General features: G+C 38.8%; 1 protein-coding gene and 1 pseudogene across 1 annotated transcript in view; one reads left to right on the top strand and one right to left on the bottom strand.

Moving 5' to 3' along the window:
- The window catches only part of Asph (aspartate beta-hydroxylase), a 208,466-nt gene that overhangs the window by 58,629 nt on the left and 130,936 nt on the right, over positions 1 to 18,901 (bottom strand). The window contains exons 15-16 of the mRNA XM_010640510.3: positions 10,114 to 10,264; positions 7,431 to 7,567 (exon numbers count right to left, since the gene is read on the bottom strand). Of these exons, the coding sequence (XP_010638812.2) occupies positions 7,431 to 7,567; positions 10,114 to 10,264 (288 nt within the window). The remainder of the gene's footprint in view (positions 1 to 7,430; positions 7,568 to 10,113; positions 10,265 to 18,901) is intronic.
- On the top strand, positions 11,208 to 11,753 carry LOC117284480 (annotated as a pseudogene).

Below are 18,901 nucleotides of genomic sequence, written 5' to 3'. Positions count from 1 at the left end.
TGGTCCATTTCAGCCAGAGTGAAAAACCAAGTTCTGGAGACCACCTGAAAGCCTTTGGGCTGGGCCTCTCTACCTCTCTGTCTCTCTTGCCCCTATCCCTTCTCCAGGCACACTGTAATCCCTGCTGCTCACAGCTAGTCAAAGACAGCCCTGCTGCAGGACCTTTGCACTCACTTTCCCCCCGGCTCACAGACTCTTCCCTCAGACATCCAAATGGTTCACTCCCTTATCTGAATGAAGGAGCCCTTGCTCAGAGCTCACCACCTCATGAAGCCTACTGCTGACCACCAGGCCTACTCCTAAAACAGACCCTCTGCCCCAGTACTAGTCACTTCTCTATGCTGGCTCATTTCTCTTCATAGCACTCAAAGCCACTATTATATTCCTTATTCCCCCACCAAGATGTCTGCTTTATAAGGCTTTTGTCTGCATGGCACACTGCTCACCTGCAGAGCCTGGCCCACAGAGGGTCCTTAAGACTTTGTCTAAATGTATGGAGGAGTGAGCAAATGCATGCTGGGCTTTCCTTCCTAAAGAGACCACTGGAAGCACAGGATCTGCTGCTTCTGCACCTTCCATGGCACTGTCCCCAAGGCAGATACTGACTAGGAGTTTAGTCATTACCTCTGGAACTGAACTGAAAAGGAACAGATCATGCTTCCATCAGCAGAATTATGAATGGATTATTTTAATTATTACAGCTACATGGATGACATTTTTGCCTATAGAGGCACATAGCCATCTTCACAGATAATTAACAAAATTAATTATTGTGACAGTTATGTTTAAAAACATAACAATTTGAATGGCTTGAATGATAGGAGCCATCTAGGGGACTAGAAAAGCACATCTATGGAGGTTCATGGAGGTATGACCTTGGGGTCTGTATTTGGCCCCTGGCTCCTTCCTCCTTGGTGTTATTGCCATGCTCTGCTTCCTGGCTGCCTCGAAGTAAGCAACTTTGTACGCCATTCCATTCTACCACAATGCTTCTACCTTGAAGTAAGTTGACCGCAGACTGAATCCTCTGAAACTACAAGACAAATAAGCCTCTCCTCCTTCAAGTTGCATATTGGGTAACCTTCCCCAGTAATGAGTAAGCTGACTGATACAGAAAACTGGTACCAGAGAAGTAGGGTCATTCCTTTGGTCATACTTTACAACGTGGTTCAGAAGCTTTTGGAATTGGTTTGCAGGAGGGCTCTGGAGATGTGAAACTAGAGAAGCTCTAGAATGATGTAAGCAGAGCCTAATGTTTGATTCTGGTCAGGTCAGATCAGAACAGTGATAGGAATGCAGACAATAAAGGGTGCACTCAAGTGGTTTCAGATCTAAACAAGGATTCATTGGCAAGTGACTAAAAGCCATGAATTTCATAATTTGGCAAAAAAAAATGTTTCTACATTTTGACCATGTCTTCAGAATATGGGGGGAGACTGATTAAGGGTGGTGGGCTAATTGATGTGTCAGAGGAAATTTCAAGGCAGCGTAACATTCAGGATATGACACGGGTACTGCTGGATGTTTTTAGACAGATTTATAGTGAGAACTGGGTGCATAAAGCAAAGAAGAAAAATGTGAAAAACTTAACTTTTGCTCCAAAGGGAATCATTTGTAAAGTTAAGGCCAAAGGAGGTATGGCTGCTGAGGATATTGCTAAAATTAAAAAGAAAGAAAGTATTTTGTACAGGGATGAGAAGGAAGATGCTTTGAAGGTATCTCACCCATTAAACACTTGAGAAGAGTCTGGGAGCCTCCTGCTTGAGAAGGGCCACCTAGAACTGGTTCTCCAGGATTCTTTTCACTATCTACACCCACCATTCAGGCACTCAGAGGTCACTGCCACCATGGTCCCAGGGGGCCTGGCTACTACTTCTGCTGGCAGCAGACCTTCTCACTGTCCACATGATCCTGGTTTTATCAGCATGCAGAATGGGATTAAGGAGGCTTCCACCAAGTTTTCAAAGGAAGGCCTGGGGAGGCAGGCAGGGAGCCCCTAAGACAGAGGGCAATGCCTGAAGCTGTGGGAATGAAGCCATAGGTGCAGTAGACACCTCAGGAAATACAAGATGCTAGGAACGTGGAATGTCTGCTGAGGAAAGCTGCAGGCTGTGAGTGAACCCAGACCAAGGAAAAGGGGCCTTGTGAGCTAAAAACAGCAAAGTCACAGGGCTGGGACCAACCATGCTCTCTGTGACTCACGTCTCACTAACATGTGTCCCAGATGCTGGACATGGAGCTACAGGACATTGTGTTTATCTTGCTTGGTTTCAGTCTTGCTTTGGTCTGATTCTTTTCTATCCCTTCTTTCCTCCCTGTTGGAATGGGAACACTGACCCCATGATATTATACCTTGGGATTAGGTAACTTATTTTTGATTTTTAGAGTTTTGTAGCTAAAAGTTTGTCTGGAGTCTCAGAAGATGATATATTTTTTTCAGTTTTAAATTTTTATTAGTACATGTTGCCAGAGTGATTCCATTACTCATGGGGAGTTGGTACGTGCATATAACACATCTCATTTCTTTTTTTAACACCTTCTTTTTCTTCCACCTTTCCCTTCATCTTTTAATCTCCTTCCCATATGAGGAAGATCTACCTCTCTACTTACCTGTCCTTTATTTTACTCTTTATTTGGGGTTTCTCATATAAGAGAAACCATCTGTGGCTGTTTTATTTCAGCTGGACTTTTGAAAACTGTTGGAACCACTGAGACTTTGGAAAAGGAATTATTGAGTTTTCATTTGTATGCAAGATTATTGTATCCTGGCAAGCTAAATGATGAACTCATTATTGTGACTACTGGAGTATGGTTTAAGGAGATGTATTTGCATATCAAGTTGTTAAGGGATAGGATGTGAAGGTTAATTGTCAGCTTGACTGGCTTGAAAGCATCCTAGTTTATAAAGCACTCTTCTGGGTATACCTGTGTGGGTCATGGAGGCATGACCTTGGTTACTATATTAGTCCCTAGTCCCTGGCCCTTTCCTCTCTGGTACTGTTTCCCTGCTCTGTCTCTCAGAATACCTTTGCTATTTCTTTGTCCTTCTGCCATGATGTTCCTTCCTTGGAGCCACCCAACCATGGAATGAATACTTTGAAACCATGAGCCAAATAAAACTCTTCTTTAACTTGTGGGTGTTGGGTATTGTGCCAGAAACAGGAAACATTAATAGATCTGGTAGCCATTTCTGTTACCGGACTAACTGTTGAGGTATTCACAATGCTTGCATTCAAGTAACTATTATTTTACTTATTAATAGCTCCGAAGCTTCATGGTCATATACTACATACATGAACTTCAGTACTATATTGGATTTCAGTCACTGGCTCTGGGTCTTAGAATGTATCCACCACGGTTAAAGGGGGACTACAGTAATCACAAATAACACTACACCTTGATATTATTAGAATATTAATTTTTAGTGAGCATGAAGGATTTTTTCATCAGTTAAATAAAACTTGAATGTGCTTTAAATATTTCATTTATTTTTAAAGCTTGTTTAGGCACACATATTTTTATAAAGTATACACTATATTAGGACATGCACATATGTAAGAAATATGTAAATCCACAAACAAACATACCAAAGGTGCTTGCTTGAACATTTTTTCCTGGGAGAAAGTAAACAATTAAACATGTTTAAAGACAACTGCTCTGAGTGATAGAAACTGAGGTAGGTGCTCAGATTATGTTTTGGGTTCATGAAGGCCAAAAGAACAAATCTGAGCAGAGTAGATCTGGATTAGTTCAAGCAGGAGATGATGAATGCCTGGCACAAAGCAAAGGATTTCAAAGCTATTCAAAATGGAAAATAGAGATGAATGATTTGTAAACTTCATGAAAGTACAGGGTGTGTTTGTTTCATTAACTACCATTTTTGAGCTAGTATGTATGGATTTTAATAAGCTGAAGTTGACAGAGTAAAAGATAAATGTGAGGCATGAAAGCAGGGAAGCATCAGGAATGATACTTGGCTTTGGACTGTGGGTTGCCTGGGTCACCAAAGTGTCACTAGCTTGGAAGGAAGCCAGAGGAGGAGCTTCCAAAATCTGCACATGTGAGCAGTCTGCATCCAGCCATTGCAAAGCCAGTCTCTTTGTTGAAACAAAGCAGCAAAAACCCAGAAAGGGAACTATCAACCATTTTTATAAATTTACTCAAAAATAAGAAACAGTGTGAAGAAAAATAAAAATTCGAATTATTAATTTTCTGAAAATGATTTCAATGGAGATAAATATATCAGGATAAACTTTGGTTAAGGAAAGATAATCCATTAGACACAGCTTATTAACTTAGAAGTGAGAGGAGGAAAAAAGGCAAACCACACACTTAATTCCAGCCTATTAATGCTTCTTTAAAAAGAAACTCACTCAACTGCATAATATGGCTATATTTTAGATTTTGCACTTCCTATTATGCTCAATCAGATGAGATTATGGTTCTAAATGTATAAACAACAGCAAATAGATTTTATTTTTCAAGGTAAAATAAAATGCTTCAGGCAATAAGGATGAATAAACTCAAGGGAGGTTTTCACAAGGTGAGGAAGGACTGTCCTAAATGGTGTAGCAATAACTAGTGTGCTTTCAGATCCTGCCTTAACCTTACATGTTTTGTTTGTTTGTTTGTTTGTTTTTGTACTGGGGCTCGAACTCGGGTCTTTGTGCTTGCAAGGCAGGTGGTGGAACCACTGAGCTAAATCCCCGGCTTAACCTCACACGTGCTTGGTAGCCAGTAGCACTTGATCAGGCTCTTTAGATGTAAGGAAGAAAAGAAAGAGGGATGCAGGAAGAGATGAAAAGAGAGGAGAAAAATATGAAATAATTTTATAAAGAAGGAAAGAGAAGGGAAGGAAGAAGGGAGAGAATGAAGGAGAAAGGAAGAAAAGAATAATGGAATGAATTTTTCATTTTATTCATGATGATCTTTATTTTAAAATAAATTTATAAAAATCACAGTTTTCTGGGCCTGGGATTTAGCTCAGTGGTTTGGTGGCCTGCCTTGCAAGCGCAAAGACCCAAGTTTAATCCTTGGTACAAAAAAAAAAAAAAAAAGAAAAAAAAAATCAGTTTTCAGAGTTTTTGCTGCTTTTTTTTTCTTTTGCTTTATTATTAGTAGTAGTAATATAGTAATAGGAGTAGTGCATGTTTGTAGTGTATAGTGTTTACATTCCTTGTGGGAAATTGGTACCTGAACATAATATATCTTAATCCCTTTTTATTTATTCCCTTTCCCTTTTCTCCCTCTCCTCTCTACCTATCTTTTGATTCCCTTCCTTCATTTTTTGCAAAATGTTTGCAATACATAATGTTTACATCTTTTTGTGTAGTTGGTGCATGTAAATAACACATCTTAATTCTTTTTTATCTCCTTTTCCTCCTCTCTTGCCATCTCTTCATCCTATTCCCCTTTCAGAAAGATCTATTTCCCTATTTTGTACTATCTCTTTTATTTTTCAATTTATTTATACTTAGTGTTTCTCATATAAGAGGAAACCATGTGATATTTAAACTGTGTATCTAATTTATTTCACTTAACATTATAGACTCAAGGTGCATCCATTTTCATACAAATGACTCAAGCTTATCTTTCTTTATGGTTTAGCAATACTACAGTATGTAAACATCACATTTTCCTTATTCGTTTATCTAGTGATGGATATATAGGATGCTTTCAAGACTCAGCTATTATGAGTTGTGCTGCCATAAACATGGGTGTGTGTGTGTCACTGTAATATGATGTCTTTAATTCTTTCAGAAAGATACCAAGAAGGGGAAGACTTGGGTCAAATGGAATTTCTAGTTTTAGTTTTTGAGGAATCTCCATATTGATTTCCAAAGTGTCTGTACTGGTTTACATTCCCACCACCAGTACAGAAGGGTTCCTTCTTCCCCCATAGCCTTGCCAACCTTTGTTGTTATTTGATTTCTTGATGATGGTTATTCTTTCTGGGATGAAATGATTTGATGTGGATTGCTCACATGTGTATATTTTAGATGAAATCTGCAGGAAAGGAGAGGGAAGGGAAGGCAAGGAAGGTAGAAAGGAGAAAATGTATCTTTCCATCTTTGTGACCTCTGACAGCAGTAAAATAATGTATATATGCACTATAGTTTGATAATTCTTTACATTCATAAGATCCAGAATTACTGAGATACATGATGTTTCCTTTAACCAAACTGTGCAAGACAGGGGACCTCTGAGTCTGGTTTGTTCATCAGCAAATACAATGTTCCACATGGAATTATTTTATGACCTGGAGCAGGTCTTCAGTAGATGGCCCAGAGTTTTAACACTGTAGGCTCAGGCCACACTGCACAGATATTAGGGACATTATATAAAGCAAAGATCTTCTTTCTGCTCTCTCAGGATATATAAAATTATAATAAGGGTCAAAGGACAACTTCAGAATTCAATGATTTTGAGTGAAGCATAAACAGCAATAAGCAGAGAGAAACACCATTTTGTGAGTGGACCTAGTTCCCAGACTGAGTATGAAATTGCTATACTTGATAGCATTTTACCTTTTTTGGGGGGGTACCAGGGATTGAACTCGGGACCTTGTGCTTGCAAGGAAGGCGGTGGCACCCCTGAGCTAAATCCCCGCCCCACTTGATAGCATTTTAAAAAGGGAAGGAATCATATTGGCTAACATGGAATAGTAACATTTTGATGTAAACTGCAGAAGCTTGAAAACCATCGATCCACAGCCCTAAGTCAAAGAATAATAAGGAAATACATTCATCTTTCTTATACAAAGGCACTCACTTTCTCCAGCTTCAATGTTTATTTGACATCCTGTTTGTAATGTATCAAATGAATTCCCTTATTGCCTAACGGAGCCAGGGTTATACAGGTACTTGAGATTTAGAGGTTATCCATTAAAACATCCGTTAAAAGGTAGAAATCCTTCAAAAGGCATCCTTGTCAGAGGATCAAAAAGTCAATGACTTTCTGCAAAATAAGTATTCTACTTCATGGGCCTGAAGGGCTCATGTTCGGCAGTTTCCCTCTGGACTGGACTTCTAGTGCAAACTAGGAAAAGATGATATATTTTTAAATTCTAAGAACTTGTGTTACTCTTCCTTTGATGCAAAGAACACTTTCAGAGAGGCTATCTATGGATTGATAAATTTGAACTTTTAAAAATATCACACAGTTGAAGTCTTTCAATATGTGTTAACCAAAATTTAAAATCTGATCAAGATAAAAATAAAAAAGCAATGTGAAAACAAATAAGAAAACTCTATAGGCATTTCTTCTTATTTCACACTCGCAGTTATACCATTTGAACCTTGCTATTACACTTAAAGGGAATGAGAGACTGGGCATATTACATGTAATTTGCAAAAAAAAAAAAAAAAAAAAAGCATTAGGGCTTAATGTTGAAAATAACTTGACATTGTTAATGGAAGATTGATGCCTACCTCTTCATACACCTTCTTGGCATGGTCATTGTCTCCAATCAAGAGATATCCCACGCCAAGGTCATTCTTTAAGGAAGTATCACTAGGAAAGAGTTGAACCAGTCTCTGCAGGGTAAGCAAGGAACCTCTCATGTGACCTGATTTTGGGGATGGAAAAAGAATCATTATAACAGATTATGTATACCTTTGTATTGAGAATACAAATTATTTAATCAGAGTTTAAATCTGATTTTCTCTATTAATTATGTATTAAATACTTAGCAGGATTTCCTGATATAGTGGCAATGGTATCAATAATTTTTATAAATAGATACTGAGTATAACATTGATTAAAGACATTTTAAGGACATATTCATTTTCTAAGTAGATCAATATTCAACTTTTTGTTTTCTCTCTGTAGAAAGTTTCAGTTACCAATTCCTTATAAAAGTGTTTTGTTGTGGTATTTTTTGTTTATTAGCTTTAAAATTATAAGTTGATGGTGGACAATAAAAGTTCTAACTGATTTCAAGGTCAAGCACCATGCCTAAAATGTGAAAAGTCACTAACCTCACAGAAAAGTATGGAATGGCTGATGCAATCTCCAATTGAAAGTGTATTCTTCTCTAAGTACTGACTAGTTGTGCAGCAATGGATATATCACCCAGTATTATGGGACCCTCTGGTGGACAACAGGCACTATGCACTATATGAATCGAAAACCCCAGCTTCAGTTTACCGTTAAGGCTGTCTGATGAAAATTTAAAATGTCTGGGGCCAATTCTCACTGCTCTTTGTCATAGCTGTAAACACAAACTATGTAAGAGAATTTACCACATAAGCCTAGCACATATTTTTTTAAAAATATAATTACCTAAAGCCCACAAATTTGGCTTTAGTTGCCTAAGAGTACAATACGACTGCAATAAGAGTATGGTAATGACCTGAGCTGTTTATTCCAATAAAAACTCATCTGGGGCTGGGGATTTAGCTCAGTGGTGCCGCTGCCTGCCTTGCAAGCATAAGGTCCTGAGTTCGATTCCCAGCATCAAAAAACAAAACAAACAAAAAAATTAATCTAGCACAAAGGAAGCATCACCCATTCACCCTGGGGCCTGTGCTCACCCAATCAGAACTTCAGGTTAGGTTTGCTCAGTCAGTCCTTCCCTTACTAACAAATCTGAGTCTACTTTTCTTGCACTCTGCCTCCCCCCTACCTGCCCACTTACACTTACAGTCTTCTGTGCCTCTCCTGTTAATCCCAACATCCAGACAAAAATTCTTCTTGCAGACATCTGCTTCTGTCACATAGTCTACACCATGAACCTTCACACTATTTTGAGGAGCCAACTTCACCATCCTGCCATGCACAATAAAGTCTTCTGCTCCTTTGACTTAGGGTCCCCTCAAATGACATGGCCTCATTCTCATTTCAGCAGAAAGAGTCATGTGCAAATATTGAAAGACTGCTGGGGAAAAGTTAGATTCCATAGGCAGTCTTCTTTTGAGGGCTGGAAATAGGGTAAAATATGTGAAGAACTTTAAAAGGAACCAAAAAAAAATCCATAATTCTAAGCTGATAATATCTAATGAATTGTTTAAGAAGAAAAATTAATATTAAAAACCCATGATGAACAAATATGACCATTTTGATGACAGAATCAACAAACTATGCTAAACAGAATCATATAGTGACAGGGATAACAGGAGAACCCAGTAAAAATGATTCTGCATCACAGGCGAACACCCCTGTTGCCACTCTTGAGTCCAGCCTCCTCCTTTCTATCCTGAATTTGTGCCACATGTTTCCTTCCCTTGGTCAGGCTTTTGTGAACCAACATCTATCTGAATATTTCTTAGTTTTGAATCATCACTCAAGCTCAATCCTTTCACAGTTTTGGTCATCTATGAAGGGACAACTATCCTTTATTTCATTCCTCAGAAATGTATTTATTCAAGGCTCCTCTAAGGAATATTTAGAACTTATCCACGTAGGCATGCAGCCAACCAAGCACCAGCCTCAGCAGCGACATGTGGCTTAGATCCTACCCTCCTTGTTGATATGTTTGGAAAGATAACAAACCTGGCTGACATTCATGAAGCTAGCATACAACAGTCTTCCTTGCCTTTGAGGCTGGGAACCTGGGTCAGTAGAGCGCATGCTTTGTACTGCTCTTTCTGAAGTGTTTACAAACTTGCTTTATCATTAAAAATTTATTTCCTAGGAAAAAGTTTTACATGTAAAATACTTGAGGTACCTGAAACTCCTAACATTCCTCTAAAAACAAAAACAAAAAATCCTACAAATAATTTCAACCTCTAGGAATCAGTTTGTTATATTCATAGAGAAAAGAATTTTAGCAACCCAGGAAGTTTTTTATTCTGGACTTATTAGCCATTAGCTATGGTTCTTTAGACAGATTATCTAAGCATTCAGCACACTCTTTGCCTTGCTTAAAGTGGTGGAGGGCAAGGAGTGTATAAAAGTGGCACCTGTATCTTTGTAATTATTGAGGTTGGGATTGCTATTTCAGTTTTAGAGATGGTCAGTCTATAATAGTCAGATACATTACTTGAAATTAGTTGTCAAACTTAGGTTTCCTTCAACATAACTCAACTTTTCTAAGAGTAGGCCCAGTTTTTTTTAGGATCTTCAAGACAGAACATGCCATTTCCTACAGAATTAGCTCTTACTACATCTTACCCAGAAACTGCTGTCGTTCTGACCGCCGTTTCAAAGTCAGCCTCAGCAGGTCACTGGGGACATCAGGCAGGCTAGCCACCTCTTGGTAGGTTTCAATGGCCTTGCGGAGCACCTCATTGCTTCTCCTCTTCTCAGCTAAATCATCTTCACACTGGAAGAAATCCCAAACTAGATCAGAATCACTAAAACAGCTGTATCTGCAATTACCAAAATATCATTAAAAAGAAAAATTTTAGGCATGTTTTTAAACAGATTAATCTTCTCTCTTTATCAAGAGATAAAAATAAAGAAGGCAAAAATAACATTCTATTTTAATAATATGAAGAAATGTTAGCTACTAAACTACAAAAGAGAAAGAACATCATAAGTGCAAGGCTAATACATGCTAGGTCAGAGGGAGATTTCTGTCATATCACATGTTAACAAAATCTAGACAGGACTCCAGTACACAGTTCCTGATATTTCATTGGTGTGCTCATTCCTGTATTTATGCATTCACTCATTGAACAGTTATTTCTGGGGGCAAGACACTATTGCACACATGTGGCAGAAATATCGAACAAAACAAAGACCTTTCCTTGTATTTCTTTTTTTTGGGGGGAAAGGATAATAAAACAAAAAATAAACAAGGGATATCATGTTTGGTGCTGTGGGCAAAAATTGCGCATGCTGGGGAGTGCTAAGTGGGCAGAATAGAAGCGCTTAGTCTAATCAGTGTTATCAGAGAGGGCCTGTGGTCTATCTGGAGGAAAAGTACGGCAAGCAGAGAGAACCACACAAGTAACAGTTCTAAGGTGGGAATGAGACACAGAGGAAAGGCGAGCGCAATGGAGGGGAGTAAGGGAGACAGATGAGACCACAGGGAGCTGGGCCTGGTCAGCTACTGAACATTGCTACACTGAGCAAGATGGAAAGACATGAGGCTTTTGACGTGATCTGACACATATGCTGAAAGGACCATGCTAGCAGCAGTCTTGAGAACAGGCTATGGAAGAAGCAAGGAACCAAAGTAGGATGGTCCAGTACTGTCATGCTGGGTTGAACTAAGGCAGCAGGAAGAGAGGTGGTAGAGAGTGATTAGATTATACATTGTGATGCTCAAAGCCAACAGATTTGCAGATGATAGGAATGTAGGGAATGAGAGGAAGAAAGAGAGGTCAAGAACAAATTTAAGGTGGAGGTCACACCCACACCTGGGGGTCACAGGGCCAGCGCCACGTCCTACTGCCAGTGGGAGGGAAAGACTTGATAATATTTGTGACCAAAGACCACGAGACTCCTAGTAGTGCAGAGCTGGTGGCTGACAACCCCAAAGACCTGTATGAGGAACATGGGCCGCCAGAGACATTAACTGAAACTACCCATGCCTGGGGAAATGGCCAGTGGCCCCTGTAGAGAACAGTTCAAGTTGGCCTTTTCCTGTTTCCACTACAGCACAAAGAACATCAAAGGATTGGACTCTAGGCCAGTTTTGGGCCATGCAGGAATGCATGTAGAAGTACCCGGACCTGTATCCCCAAGAAGACGAGGAGGAGGAGGAAGGGGAGGAGAAGGGGGAGAGGAAGAAGCCAGCAGAGCATGCAGAGGAAACGGCTCCCACTGAGGCCACTGCCAGCAAAGAGGAGGTGGCATCCAGCTAATACAGGCCACCGTGCAGGCTTCTGTCCTCCCACTCCAGAGCAATGTGGACCTTTTGCAAAATGCCTTTTAGTTGCTCTCTGAGAAAGTGTCTTTCTCTGTGTCTGTACACCGTAATGTATAAAATAATTTATTTTTATGATCAGGGTCTTAGCCCCTTAACAGATACATACACTGAAAAGGAAAGCGGAGGCTCTGTGTGTGTGTGTGTGTGTGTGTGTGTGTGTGTGTGGCGTGCATAAACCTGTCCGAGTGTAGGTTTTCTGTGTGTGTGTGTGTGTGTGTGTGTGTGTGTGTGTGTGTGTCCTGCATAAACCTGTCAGCCAGTGTAGCTGCCACTTTTGATTTCTCTTTCAGATTGCCCTTAATTTTGCCACTCAGAAATAATGTGCTGAATGTTGTCAGCTACTGAAAATCATTATCCAAGAATGTTTCTTCTGAGTTGATTTGTTCTAATCCATAATATTCTTTTCTGTAGCTTTTATTCCTCTCTGAGAAGTGAAATGGAAGCAGAGACATCTTCTTTTAAAATGCTGGTGGGGCCATTCCTCATAGAAGAGGCCAGGTGGTCAAGACTGCCGTGCCCTTGCACAGAGGGTCCTGGACTTCATTCCTCATTCACTTGGTTTCCATTCACTTTGAGCTCAGCTTCCTAGTCTGGAAAGTGGAAATTTAGACCCTCCAAGATTTAGTCCTTTTCTATGTAAAAGGAAAGGCTGGTTTTTGCTGTTCTTGTTTTAGTGTTCCAAGAGCCGTGGACTGGGGTTTGTATTCATTCACACTGGCTCTCAGGCTGGTCAGATGTAATGTTCTTAGAGGTGGGGACCTGATTATTATCAGAGTAACAGCCAAGAGCGGAAACTGTGGATTTAATGACTCAATTAAAAGGAAGGTGATTTCTACCTGAAAAAAAAAAAAAAAAGAACAAATTCAAGGTTTTTGGCTTAAGTGGTTACCTGATGGAAATGTTATTCCCTAGGAATGAGAAGATAGGACAAAGCAGGTTTGAGGGAATATGGAATCAGGAGTTGAGTTTAGGATATATTAAATTCCAAATTCCAAGTGGAGATATTAACTCAGAAAGTTCATAGGGATCTGGGGTGAGGAGAGAGGTCAGAGGTAAAGACATACACTTGTGAATTGTCAAGCCAGAAGAGTTGTGACTACACACAGAGCTAAGAAGAAATCCAAGAACTGAACCCTAAAATCTCTAACGTTTCAAGGTCCTCAAAAGTCAAGAATATAAGGGAAGACCAGTGAAAACACCATAGGAATGAGGTCCGAAGAAAATAGTAACAAATAGCAGTATTCTGAATGCCAAAAGAAAAAGAGGTTTTAAAAGGAAAAAATTTAGTTGTTAAAGTGGACCAGATGAGAACTGAGAAGACAACACACTGGGTGGAGCAGTGTAGAGACTCTGATGGCCTCCAGCAAGAATATTTCCATGGGACAGTTAGGAATACGATCCTGAATGGAACAGGCTGAGAAGAACATGCAACAGATAAGATAGAAACAACTCTTTCAAAAATTTAGATGTAGGGCTGGGGATTTAGCTCAGTGGTTCGGTGGCCTGCCTCGCAAGTGCAAGGGCCCGAGTTCGATCCCGGTACAAACAAACAAACAAACAAAATTTAGATGTAAATGAAGACAAATGGTCTACCAGGTAGAGTAGAATATAGAGGAAGGGAGAGATGTTCAAGGGAGGGAAATAATGAATATGTTTCTAAGTGAATGTGAAAGACTCAGTAGTGATGAATGAGGGGACAAAGAAATCAGGATGATGTCACCTAGCAAGTGAGAGAAAGGGGACCAGTATAGTCTATTCACACCAACAGCAAGGGTGCCAGAGCACATGGACACAGATGTTTGTAGGTCATTAGACAGCAGTGGAATAATGTGGCAATTCTCTAGACAGTTTTTGTTTTTTCAGTAAAAGAAAAGTTATGATTCATAGCTGGAGACTAAGAATGAGGAATGAAATATTGGAGGTAGGAAGAGAAAGAGAATGTGTAAAATGATTGCCAATAGCTCATAGGATATGAGAACTCCACGAGCTGAGGACCAGTAAGAAAATGATCCATCTCTCCCCTACCCTCAAATGGAAAAAGCAAAAACTAATAAGACTCAAGGCCAATGGATAAAATGAGACATCTATGAAAAACTTTTCAGAAAACAGCGTATCAGTGAAACAACTTGTTAATATGTACTGATTAAGATATGTTTCCAGAGATGATGAAACTAGAACTGAAGTAGTAGAGATAGAAGTGAGCAGATTAACATGTTCACAGTCGGGTCGTAATTCACACATCTTTCTTCCAGGAAGCATTGGGTGGCTTGTACCACTGGATGGGACAGTCAGGCATGTGCCACCAGTAGCTCAAGCCAGCTGGGATACATTAAGAAAGGAAACTGGTAGGAAAAAAAACTCTAAGAGTAGAGAAAGGTAGTGTATCCTTGCTTGATGAAAGTAGGCTTCAGACCCTTCGCATCTTTCAAATCTGTAACTGGTTTCCCAGAATAGATTTATCTACCAGGAGAGAATGTCCCAGGTCAATGGCTCATGCTGGTCATGCTACCAGCACAGCCTTCCACTGTATACTCATATCAAGCTTTTCTGTTTAGTCACCACGTGCTTGTGAATTAGGTTATGGTGAATTAACTCTCCAGACCATGAACAGTAGCAGAAGACATAACAGAAACACAGTCCTAGAACTCAGAGACTCCTATTGAGACTGTAAGGATCACCTTCTCCATTGGAACCTACAAAGCTACCATATACATCCTGGAATGGCAGGTTGCTACAAGGTGAATAAAAGGGCAAAGTCCTACCAAAGAAATTCTTTATAAAGATAGGAATAGGATGCTCTAAACTCTATCTAAAAAGAGAGAAAGATGATACAATCTGTCTACCTTGTCTCTTCCCCCGAGCCCCAGTATTCTTTGTTTATAACTTGTAGAACTGGGAAAATATTAGTATTTAGATGCCATATAATTTCTTTAAAAATCTTTTCAATGAATCTGACAGGCATTTGCTTTTCAAATCAGAATTATAGGTTGATTTTCTAATAGTTATACAACTGTGGATAAAGCTAATTGGGCTACATAGACTGAAAGCGAAAGGATGGAAAACAATTCTCCACACAACAGGAGCACAGAAAAAAGCAGGGGTAGCAATCTTATTCGCAGACAAAGCAAATTTCAAACCAAAACTCGTTAAGAGGGACAAAGAAGGCCACTACACTCTTGTAAAGGGAACAATTCAAGAGGAAGAGATGACAATCATAAACATATATGCACCAAATATTAATGCCCCCAACTATATAAAAGAAATATTAAGAAACATGAAAAAACCAAAAAGCACTAATAAAACTGTAGTGGGGGATCTAAATACCCCACTTTCACAAACAGACAGATCATCTAGGCAAAAAATCAACAATGAAATACTAGAACTGAACCAAGCTTTTGAACGCATGGACTTAATAGACGTCTATAGAGTGTTCCACCCCACAAAATCAGAATATACATTCTTTCAGCAGCACATGGGTCATTCTGCAAGATAGATCACATACTAGCTCACAGAACAGGTTTGAATAAATGCAAAAGAATCGAAGTTATCCCCTGTATATTATCAGATCATAGTACAATCAAGCTGGAGATCAATAGCACAAGAAACCATAGGAAAATCACAAACACATGGAAACTGAACAACACTCTCCTGAACAATCGATGGATCAAAGAAGAAATTAAAGAAGAAATCAGACAATATTTACAAATAAACAAAAATGCCAATACAACATACAGGAATCTATGGGACATAATGAAAGCAGTTCTGTGTGGAAAATTCATAGCACTGAATGCCCACACTAGGAAAACAGAGCAAGCTCAAATAAACAACCTAATGATGAATCTTAGACTCCTAGAAAAACAACAGCAAGAAAAACCCAAAGCTCAAACAAGAGAGGAAATTATAAAGATTAGAGCAGAAATCAATGCAATGGAAACTAAGAAAATGATACAAAAAATAAATGAATCAAAGAGTTGTATTTTGAAAGAATAAATATAATTGATAAACCCTTAGCTAACCTTATCAAAAAAGGGAAAGAAAAGGCTCAGGTCCATGCGATTAGGAATGAAAAGGGTGAAGTCACAACAGAACCAACAGAAATCCAGAGGATAGTCAATACCTACTTTGAGAACCAGTACTCTAACAAAATGGAAAACACAAAAAATGGACAGATTTCTAGATACTTATGAATTACCAAAGTTGAGCAAAGAAGATAAAAACATTTTAAACATCCCAATTACAATCAGTGAAATTGAAAATGTAATTAAAAATTTACCAACAAAGAAAAGCCCAGGTCCTGATGGATTCACTGCTGAATTTTACACGACATTTAGAGAAGAACTACTGTCATTACTCTTCAAACTTTTCAATGAAATTGAAAGGGAAGCAATACTTCCAAATTCATTCCTGGAGCAAGTATCACTTTGATTCCCAAACCAGGGAAAGATGCAACTAAAAAGGAGAACTACAGACAAATCTCCTTAATGAATATAGATGCAAAAATCCTAAATAAGATACTAGCAAACAGAATACAGAGGATCATCAAGAAGATCATTCATCCTGACCAAGTCGGATTTATTCCAGAGATGCAAGGATGGTTCAACATATGTAAGTCAATAAATGTAATACACTATATCAGCAAAGTCAAGGACAAAAACCATATGATCCTCTCGATAGATGCAGAAAAAGCATTTGATAAAATTCAACACCCATTCATGATTAAAAACTCTGCAAAAAATTGGAAAAGATGGTCTATATCTCAACTTAATAAAGGCTATCTCTGAACAATCAACAGCCAACATCATAATAAATGGCCAAAAACTGAAAACCTTCATGTTAAAATCAGGAACAAGACAAGGATGCCCACTATCACCACTCCTCTTCTATATAGTTCTGGAAACATTAGCCATAGCAATCAGACAACAGAAAGAAATTGAAGCAATAAAGATAGGAAAGGAAGAAGTTAAACTGTCATTATTTGCTGACAATATGATGCTCTACATTGAAGACCCAAAAAACTCCACCAAAAGACTTCTAGACTTAATTGACACTTTTAGCAGAGTAGCTGGATACAAGGTGAACATCCAAAAATCAATAGCCTTCTTGTACACAAATAACAGACTCACTGCGAGATAAATTAGAGAAACAATTCCTTTCACAATAGCATCCAAAAAAATGAAGTATCTAACAAAAGAAGCAAAAGACCTCTACACTGAAAACTACAGCACTCTGAAAAAAAAAAGATTGAAGATGATATAAGAAAATGGAAAGATATCCCCTGCTCCTGGGTAGGAAGAATCAACACAGTGAAAATGGCCATACTACCAAAACTGCTATACAGATTCAATGCAATGCCAATTGAAATTCCAGCACTATATTTCACAGAACTAGAAAAAAGAATCCAAAAATTCATTTGGAACCATAAGAGACCTAGAATAGCAAAAGCAATCCTAGGCAACAGAGACATGGCCGCAGGTATAACAATTCCCAACTTGAAACTATACTACAAAGCCACTGTGATAAAAACAGCATGGTACTGGCAAAGAAAGAGACCTGAGGATCAGTGGAACAGACTGGAAGAAACAAAAACAACTCCAGATGTACTCAAATACCTCATCTTTGACAAAGGAGCTGACCATCCCCACTGAAGGAAGGATGGCCTATTTAATAAATGGGTGTTGGAAAAATTGGATGTCAACCTGCCACAGATTAAAATTAGACCCTTATCTTTTGCCATGCACTAAATTAAAATCCAAGTGGATTAAAGATCAAAATATTAAAAAAGAGACATTAAATCTGCTGGAAGATAAGTTAGGCAGAACTCTTGAAGACATTGGCATAGGAAAAGACTTTATGAAAAAATCCTCAGTAGCATGGGAACTAGCAAAAAGAATCAAAAACTGGGATCTCATTTTATTAAAAAGTTTCTGCACTGCAAAAGAAACCATCAAGAGAATTAAGAGATAACCTACAATGTGGGAAAAAATTTTACCAGCTGCTCCTCAGACAAAGGACTATTATCTAGAACAATAAAGAACTCAAAACAATCAGCCCCCCCCAATATAAAGACCCGATTCAAAAATGGGTTTCTGAAATGAACAGACATTTCTCAGACAAAGAAGTAAAAGCAGCAAGTCAATATATGAAAAAAATGTTCCACATCACTGGTCATTCAAGAGATGCAGATGAAAACAACACTGAAATTTCACCTCACCCCACAAAGAATGGCTGTTATCAAGAAATCAACCAATAACAAATGTTGGCGGGGTTGTGGGGAGAAAGGAATCCTTCTCCATTGTTGGTGGGAGTGCAGACTGGTGCAACCACTATGGAAATCAATATGGAGATACCTCAAAGATCTGAGACTAGAGGTTCCATTTGACCCAGCCATCCCTCTTCTGGGTATCTTTCCAACAGAATTAAAGGAATCATACCAGAGTGATACATGCATACCCATGTTTATAATGGCACAGTTTGTAATAGCTAAAACATGGAAACAGCCCATTTGTCCATCAGTTGGACTGGATAAATCCCATTTGTCCATCAGTTGGAAACTGGATAAAGAAGATGTGGTGTTTCTATAAAATGGAATACTACTCAGCCACAAAGAATGAGAAATTAGATTCATTCATAGGAAAATGGATACATATTGAGGATATACTCCTAAGTGAAATGTCACACATATGTAAATACTGAATAGTTTTCTGGTGTGAATAAACTGTAATAGTACATAAGATCCTAATGAGATAACTCACACTGTGAAATGGGAAGAAAAGGGCTAAAGGTGTAGGGAAAGCGGGAAGGGTAGGGGAAAGGTAATAAGGGAAAAAATATGAGAAAATGAAAAGATGGTAATAAAGTGTTTGTAAATGGGGAGGGGAGGAGGGGGTGAAGGGAGGGCAGGGACAAGGGGAAAAAAATGAGAACCAAGCCCACATGTCATGTAAAGGTACAAGACACTCATAATGAATATATCTGTACTGTATACATAAAATGTACCAATAAACTAAACAAAAGAAAAAAGCTAAATTGGGCTAAAATGGAATATTTAACATGGACACAAACATCTCATAGCCTTTTTCTTTT

This window comes from Fukomys damarensis, unplaced genomic scaffold, assembly GCF_012274545.1.
Source record: "Fukomys damarensis isolate Sample0158 unplaced genomic scaffold, DMR_v1.0_HiC HiC_scaffold_5, whole genome shotgun sequence".
Lineage (NCBI taxonomy): Eukaryota > Metazoa > Chordata > Mammalia > Rodentia > Bathyergidae > Fukomys > Fukomys damarensis.
The sequence above is the reverse complement of the archived record's forward strand: the minus strand, read 5'-3'. Positions and strand labels throughout refer to the sequence as shown.